This window comes from Orycteropus afer, unplaced genomic scaffold (assembly GCF_000298275.1).
Source record: "Orycteropus afer afer isolate SDZICR_OR568_19922 unplaced genomic scaffold, OryAfe1.0 scaffold00056, whole genome shotgun sequence".
NCBI lineage: Eukaryota > Metazoa > Chordata > Mammalia > Tubulidentata > Orycteropodidae > Orycteropus > Orycteropus afer.
This window is the reverse complement of record NW_006921643.1, coordinates 6,207,540-6,216,225: the sequence shown is the minus strand read 5'-3', so window position 1 is coordinate 6,216,225 and position 8,686 is coordinate 6,207,540. Positions and strand designations below refer to the sequence as shown.

Below are 8,686 nucleotides of genomic sequence, written 5' to 3'. Positions count from 1 at the left end.
GGGGGGGGGGGGGGAAGCATGTATCTTACATAATGGGACTACTGCGCCTTTTGTGACCTGCTCTTTGAAAATGATGGTTAGTTTCACATGTGTTACTGAATATAGCAATTTCATAATTTTAAAAAGGCAATAATAAAAATGTACAGATTTAGCAGAAGAAAACATCTAGAAGAAAATAAATTAGAAGCTAGTAAGAGCTTAAATTCCTTTCATAGTATACCATTTAAAGTTTCAACTGATAAGACCAAACCTTTACCTTCTACTCAGATTCCATAAAATGCTTACAAGAAAGCTTTCTTAATCCTGTGTCATTAAAGAAAATATTGTAGATTCATTTATCTAGGTTAATACCATATCCAAATAATTTTTCAAAACAAAAATGAACTTATTTCTAATCACATAAAGGACAAAGTAGTCTTCCTAGCATTTAATCAATATACACATGAAGCATTATGATCATTCACAAACTAGTCAACGTGAGCACAAACAAGGAAAGAATAAAGAATATATTCTAGAATCATCTACTCCTAGCATTCCACATAAACTGGGTTCAATGGCTTCAGGGAGGGTATCAATGAATGTTCATGCAGTCTCCCTGTTATAGATGCTTTCTAATAATTTGTCAAGCTCAAATCCTTTGATTTGCTAGTATTCAAAACATTTGTGCTAAAACTTGTGTTCAAGCTAACCGTCCTCATTACAAACTATTAAAACACATCAAACTCACCCTGGCAACTTAATATACTGTTCTCCTGTTTAATTCTGATTCTATGGGCTAATCCCTGGGAGTACACTTCCTTTCCTTATTTAAGATTGCAAAGAAATTCAGGTGCATCAAACCAATAGGGTATAGTGGGATATCTACTTAAAAAACAAAACAAACAAACAAAAAAAAAACACCCTTTGTACTACAGAAAACAGCATCCATTCAGTAAGTGAAAACTTTTGAACAGAAGTATGTATAGTGGGGAGAGGAAGGTTTGAGCAAAATGTGTTCTTTAAAAAATAGTTGCTAAATTTCAGTCTAGCAAATAAGAAAATCTTATATGCAACTTAACTTTCTTCTCGATTTTAGTAAGGCTGGACTGGAATAAAGGTAAGCCAATCAATAATCATAAGGCAAATGACCTTCATTCATAGGAACTGGGAACTGTCAGGAACTACCAAAGAATAGCACAGAGATACTAATTTTTACAAACTAATTTGAGTGTAACAATATTGCAAAACCAATGTCTCCTATATTGGCTAAGGAAGCAAAGTTGAGCCTTTTTGTAGCAGTGAAATGATTTCTTAATCCTTTTAAGATGAATAATGACAGTCTGAACTTTTCAAATAAATTTCAATTATAAAATTATTATAATAATTATAAGACACTAGTACCCTTATTATACTCAATGCTGTATCTTTGACTGCTTTCTTAATATGCTGATCTACATGGCTGTCATTAAATAGTACAAAACTTTCCCAAAAAGGTCAATCATGAATCATATGCTAGTTTTGAGACAGGCATTTCTTAAGCAACTAATTAAATTCATTGCTATAACACATCAGAAGAAAATCAGCAAGCAAAATCTAGCAGGTAAGGTATCTACAATGGGAGTCAAATCACCTATTTTCTAGTCCTGACTCCTATAAATTAGCAGTATGATCCTAGGAAAGTCACTTAGCTCAATGGTTTTCAGACTTTTGATGCTTCACCACCATGGTCCTGACATTAAGTTTCCAATTTGATATCCTGTCAAATATGGGTATTTTTATTTATTTATTTATTTGTAATTTTTCTAAAAACAGGCAGGGCACTATATCAAAATATAAAAAGTAAAGAAAATAGTTTTATGAGAAATTCATTACATTGTCCTTACTTTTCTCATTTCACTTTAGATTTATGAAAATTTCAATAGGGACTAAGTAAGCATTTATTAGAAAAACAGCATCGAGTAACCAAAAACTTTTACCTGTTTCTTAATCTGAAGAAGTAAAATAGTAGCATGGGCTCTGGATTCAGTACTAGATTCAAATGCCAGCTTCACCACTTACTAGCTGTGTTGTCTCTTTGGACTTATTATCATTTCTCTGAGTCTACATTTATTCATCTATAAAAATGTAGAAAATACCTACCTCAAAGGGGTGTTGAAACGATTAAATAAAAAAACGAAAGTAGCTAGTACGGTACTGGCATATAATAAGCATTCAATAAATGGTAGCAGTTACCTAAAAATGAGATGAGATAGAATTATCACCAAGATTCTATCACTCTACAGAAAAGCAACAGAAGGGAAAATGTGATCAACAAAGTCCAAAAAAGAAATACTGAAATAGTTCATTCACAGTGAGTAAAAGTAGATAAATATATGTGTATACATATATAAATATGTACATATGTATATATACACATATATATGTATACACATATATATATACACACACACACACATATGATTTTATTTCTTATAATTTTGTTCTAAGGGATGGTAAATTTGGCACTATATATATATATATGTATATGTATGTATATATATATATATATATATATGTATATATAAATATATTAACTTATTTTTTACTTGCCAATTCAAGACATACTTTTTAAAAACTCCTTTCCTTTACTTTAAACCAGTATTTTATTTATCTTATCTATTACAGAATCAAAAGGACAAAATTGATTTTCAGAAGTTATCAAGTCCATCATCACCCTACTATCAGATAAGCTCAGACAGAAATGTGCTTAAACTCACCTCCTCACTTCATTCTAACATATTTTATCCTTGATTTTTTTTTTTAAATCTAAACCTCTCTCAAATTTACCACTTTAAAAAAAAAACTCACATGAATAGCATGTTACACTTTGTGTAAGAATGGGAAAATGTATACTTGTATTTTCATGTAAACTTTTTGAAAGCATACATAAAACAATAAAAGTGTGGAGGGCAAGATAGGTGGAAGCAAAGATAAGAGCAAGACTTTTTTTCATAGTATCTCTTTATATTACTCTGACTTATGAAATATATGAATATAATCACCTATTGAAATACATACTAAGTAATAACCAAAAAAAACTCACACTTCAAGTTTCACAATAAGGTTTTCTTCCACTCATACCTAACAAAACTGCATTGATCTACCATTCATATAATCATACTCATCAACACATCATTTTATATGTAAAGCCCTAAGACTTTACAAAATGAAATCTATGTCAAGCAGATAGTTACTCAGTATAAAACAATTGTTACAGTAATAACATGTAACACTTTCTCTTCAATAAACATTTCCAATGTCTCCAAAATTTGCCCACCAGAATACAAAGTCATATGTCCTTTTTTCCTACTGATCATAAAGTCCTTTCTATCTAGAATAAATTAAAAATCCCCATAAGTTTTTAAAAGTTAATTTTCATGGACAATAACAGAACTTTTCAAATGTAATAAAATATTTGAAGTGAAAGCTCCAAAAAATGATAAATTTACCATAGAAAATTTACAGAAGTACATGTTAGTTTTACATTAAACTTTCCAGCACCCTCTTTCTATTCCTCCCTGGTTCAGGCTGAGTGTAAGCCCTGAAATGCTATTAAAAGCAGTGACTCACCTTGTTTACCTGAAGTTTGAATACAGGGTATTCATGACAAAATTGCCATCCTTAAAGACAAGAGTGGCCTCTAGACCAGAGGTTCTTAACCAAGGTGATTTTTGCCCCCACAGGGCATCTGTCAATGCCTGTAGACATTTTTGCTTGTCACAAATGGGTAGGGGCTACTGGTATCTAGTAGGTAGAGGCCAAGGACGCTGCTAATACACAGTTATTAGCAACAATTACCTGACCCAAAATGTCAATAGTGTTGCTGTTGAGAAATTCTGCTATAGATTATAGATCATAAGTAACCCCAAAAGAAATTGTCTACCTCCCCTACTGGTGGAAAAAATCAGTGGGACTTCTGTATGGCCTGTGCTTTTAAACTATAATTTTGATGAAAAAAGAAAATTCCCTATGTTTTGCTAATTTCAGAGCTACAGACAATTCCTGTGTTCTTTTATATAATGGTAAATATGGCACCTGCCTCAAGATAAGAAAAAAATCTCAGTATCACTTAAAGCTACTCTGCTTTCTAACTTGATGTCTTTAAAGTGTATATATATGAACATATACACAGATACATATATATATATATATATATATAGCCTTACATAAAAAAACCAAACCAAACCATTGCCATTGAGTAGATTCTGACTCATAGTGACCCTATAGGGCAGAGTAGATGCCCCGCCCCACAGGGCTTTCAAGGCTATAAATCTTTAGGGAAGCATCCTGCCTCATATTTCTCCCATAGGAAGGCTGACAGGTTCAAACTGCCAACCTTTTGGTTATCAGGCAAATGCTTTAACCATTGTGCCAGCAAAGCCTTATTCAGACCTAGAATTTTTACTGAAACATATAAAAATTTTAATAGTGGTTGTTACTTCTGAAGAATGAAATTTGAAAGATCAGTGTGTGGTGGGAAAGAGAACTTTTACTTTCCCCTTATACCTAATACCTACAGTGTTGAATTTTTTATGAGACTATGTTACTTTCATAATAATTTTAAAAGAAGAATGTCACACATGCATATATATGTATATGTGTACATTCTTATGACAGAAAAATTTAAAAATCATAAGCCTCATCAAACTCCTTTAAGAATTTTGTTTCTCTTTTGATTTGCTTTAAAAAAGCTACAATCCAAAAAGTAGCTTTTAAAAACTGGTTTTATACTTTTCAACCTCATTTGTCTTCTGAACAATGAGTACATTTCAACAGAATCCAATGCAAATTCTGACTCTTCTATTCAAGAACCTAGAAAGCTAAGGAGCTTGCTCAGCATGCTTGAAGAAGTACAGAAGATATTTATCCCAGTGTTTCCCTGAGGTAGCATAATTCTAATACTAAAAAAAAAAAACATTTATAAAAAGATTCAAGTCCCTTCCTCACTCTAAAAGGCCTTTTCACTTGGCCAACACAGGAAAGCAGCTTGGTTTTTCTCAGCTCTGATAATGAATAGAAAAGAGGTCCTTACAGTATACAGTGAAAAAAAAACTCACTGCTGTGGAGTCAGATCCAACTCACAGCGACCCCTCCTTGGGTTTCAGGGGCGGTATCACTATGGAATTAGATTGCCCAATTTTCCTTCCGAGGAATAGCTGGTGGGTTTGAACTGCCAGCCTTTTGGTTAGCAGTCAGATGCCTTAGGCATTATGCCACCAGAGCTCTTGGATACAAGAACCACAAATATATGACTTCCACAATAAACCAAAAACCAAACCCACTGCCGTCAAGTCAATTTTGACTCATAGCAAACCCCACTGGGTTTCTGAGGCAGTAAATCTTTATGAAGTACACTGCCCAGTCTTCCTTCCATGGAGTGGCTGATGAATTTGAACCATCAACCTTCTGGTTAGCAGTTAGATGCCTTAGGCACTGTGCTACCAGAGCTCCTTGACTTCCATGATAAACCTCAAAATAAATAAATAAATAAAATGTGTGGATACCATAGCTTTAAGCACATGGTATGGAAACTTAAAATGTAGTCATATTTTATATATATATATATATATAAAACACATGCAAACATATATAACATATACGTACAGATGTGTGTGTTCTGCTATGAACAAGCCCCAAAGAAATGATTACTCCAAAGGCTCAATTCCCAGATATAATACATGAGCCCAATGAGTTAGTGATTTATGACTTGGGTAGCACTCTGCCTCTGAAGAAATTTAAGATACTACTTATAATAAGTGAGTGATCTTTGATCTCACCCATGACAATTAGGTAAAAATGGTCCAGCAAATCAAGGACACTCTCTATCATGTTTAGACCAAAGTTAAGTCTTTTCAGATTCTCCTTTGCAAGTTTCAAAGAAAAACAGACCATAATCTTTAGAGTCTAAAAATATCCTCCCACATCACTACATTTCCTAGCAAAAAGTACATGTGTTCTGGGTTTATCTCTCATCAATTTTCATTGAAAGGATAAAAGCAGCTTTCCACAAGCTCAAGAGTATGTATGCTCTAGAGACTCTTCCTGTAACTCCTATTCAAATAAAATCCTTATCCCAAATTGGCTTAGAAGTTATTTGTCTTATAATGAAATTCAAAGATATAAGCATTCAAGGGACTACCCCCTTTATAAAGCACATCTGTTTTTTCCAAAGCTAAATGTTAAGGTCAGAATAGTTACAGGTTTTATATCTAAAGGAACCCCTGCTCAGACCTAGGATAAGACAATGCACTGTCTTCTGCAACCCTCAAATAGAGGTTCTCCCTATTCCTCTTAAATACAAGAGCCAGGATGAGAGAACACACAGACAATTTCCTGTACTTTAACACCCAAGACCACAGGCTGAAATGACTGGTCACCAAAGATGAACCAGGCATCTTCAAAGCAAAATAGGGCAAAAACTCTGAACACTCAGAACAATAGCTAGCACAAACCAAAGAAAACCAAACTCACTGCCATCGAGTGGGATCCACTCATAGCAACCCCTCCTTGGGTTTCCAAGGCGGTATCACTATGGAAGTAGATTGCTCAACCTTCCTTCAGAGGAGTGGCTGGTGGGTTTGAACCACCAGCCTTCTGGTTAGCAGTCAAATGCCTTCGGCACTACACCACAGTACCATATCCAAGCCATAAAACCAAACCAAACCCACTGCCATCCGGTCGATTCCGACTCATAGCGAACCCCTTTGGGTTTCTCAGGCGGTAAATCTTTACCGAAGTAGATTGCCCAGTATTCCTTCCGCAGAGTGGCTATTGGGTTTGAACCACCAATCTTCTGGTTAGCAGTCAGATGCTTTCTGCACGTGCTACCAGAGCCATAGCCAAGAAGAAAAAAAGCACATATATAAACTATTTCCTTTTTCCCTATAGCCCAAAAGATATCTACTATATGGTTGTTCAGATCTAAAAAGGCCTTGTATACACATTAGAAGAAATAAAGGACCTGACAACTAATTTGCCTCACTGCACGAGAAAAGGAGTTCACAGGGTGCTTCACCTTCTCCAAGCCTAAAAAACCTCAAGAGTCTGAGCTTCGGAAGAGTAGCCACTTCTTCTGAAGTTCAGAGCAGCACTGGAATTTTCTAACTTCACAAAAGGTCCTGACTAACTTCATAAAAGGTCCCTGGAGCGAGAGTCACGTGATTTTCGGGATTAAAAACCACCTTAACACTCACCTGTCTCAAACTAAGAACCCTCCTTAAATCTATGGGAAATACATGTGAGGGATATACAAGGAATAAGGCAAATAAATGCCTAACCCCTTAACTTTGGTAAGAAGCGTGTAGTGGAAACGCTCTTTGAGCTAGATCGCTGTCCTCCGTCTCTCCCTCTCTCTCGCTCCCTCGCTCTCTCTCTCGCCCGCTCTCGTTCTCAGTACCAAGGGCAGGGACTCTGGCAAGACCCCGCCCCGCTCCCCCCCCCCCCAAATCTCCCGAGCAGGGTGGGCGGGAGGTAGCCTGAGGAGTCCTTGTTCCCGCGCGAAGCTCAGAAACCAAGGGGCTCTCTATTGTGGATCTACGGATGGTGACGAGAACCCGTCCTGCTCGAGTCCCGGGATGCAGAGTACCCAAGGCGCACTAGGCCCGCACCGCTGCCACCACCGCCACAGAGCCGCCCGCTGTCAGGGAACTGCTCCATCCGGGAAGCAGGAGGGAGGCCCGGGCGCGGTGCTGGCCCAGAGAATTCCTGCCTCATGCTGTGTGGGAAGCGGAGATTCAGGAGCCGTACCTCGGACACCTCGTCCTCGTCGCTGCCAGAGGCACCACCTCCACCCCCGGTCCTTAGCACTGCAGCCGCCAACTTGAAATCCAGCGCCGCGTCCCCTCCGCCCACACTGCTGCTGCCGCCACCGACTCCCGGCGCGGGCCCGGCCTCCCCAAAGAGTCTCACAGTGCGGAGACCCAACCCGACCCCTCCCGGCGGAGGCGGCTCCGAGGCCCCGGCTGGGGCGGATCGCGGAGTCACCGAGTCCAAGTCCTCCTCAAAGGAGGTGCCGCCGCCTCCGCCGTCCGTCAGCATGGTTCGCGCGCGGAGCCGGAGACGCCGTGGAGTCACTTGCGGCCACCGCTGCCGCTGATCCCGGGAACGAGAAGAGCAGCAGGAGGAAGAAGCTTCTCCTGCCCCCCCCTCCCTGTCCCAGCAGCGCCACTAACTTCTCACTGCCTAACCTGCTGCCTCCCGCCCTCCCACTCGCCACTGGTTGCAGCTCCTTGGGGGCTGCAGATCATTGGCCAAGGTCACCCGTCGCTCATGCTCTTCGTCACGCGCCGCTCGCTGGCTCGCGGCCCCCAAGCTGCGTTGACCCGCGCGGGCCGAGGCGGTTGCGAACACCCGCCTCCTACTCCCCACGCTCTGCTTCCGGTCTTTTTCTCTGTCTATTGGTCAGCTTCTGTGACTATCGCGTCACGACCTTAAAGTGGATTAGTTGGCCTTGTGGTCAGTCATAGTGACCCCTAACAATGGGAGAATTCATTGGCGCTCTAAAGTGTCGGTCACTTTGTCACAGGACGTCGCGTGGTACAATTGGCTGGTATGGGGACCATTCATCCCGCCTACATCTGAGGTGACGGGAAAGGGTTGGGGAATTTCCATTTTTTATTTAAATGACAGCTAAAGTGATGACTCCCAAGAAATGGTAAAATTTGGACTA

General features: G+C 39.1%; 1 protein-coding gene across 1 annotated transcript in view; it reads right to left on the bottom strand.

The window, feature by feature from the left end:
* The window catches only part of LOC103195433 (ankyrin repeat and KH domain-containing protein 1), a 173,635-nt gene extending 165,580 nt beyond the window's left edge, over positions 1 to 8,055 (bottom strand). Inside the window, exon 1 of the mRNA XM_042780711.1 lies at positions 7,765 to 8,055. Within this exon, the coding sequence (XP_042636645.1) occupies positions 7,765 to 8,055 (291 nt within the window). The remainder of the gene's footprint in view (positions 1 to 7,764) is intronic.
* Between the last annotated feature and the right edge of the window lie 631 nt (positions 8,056 to 8,686).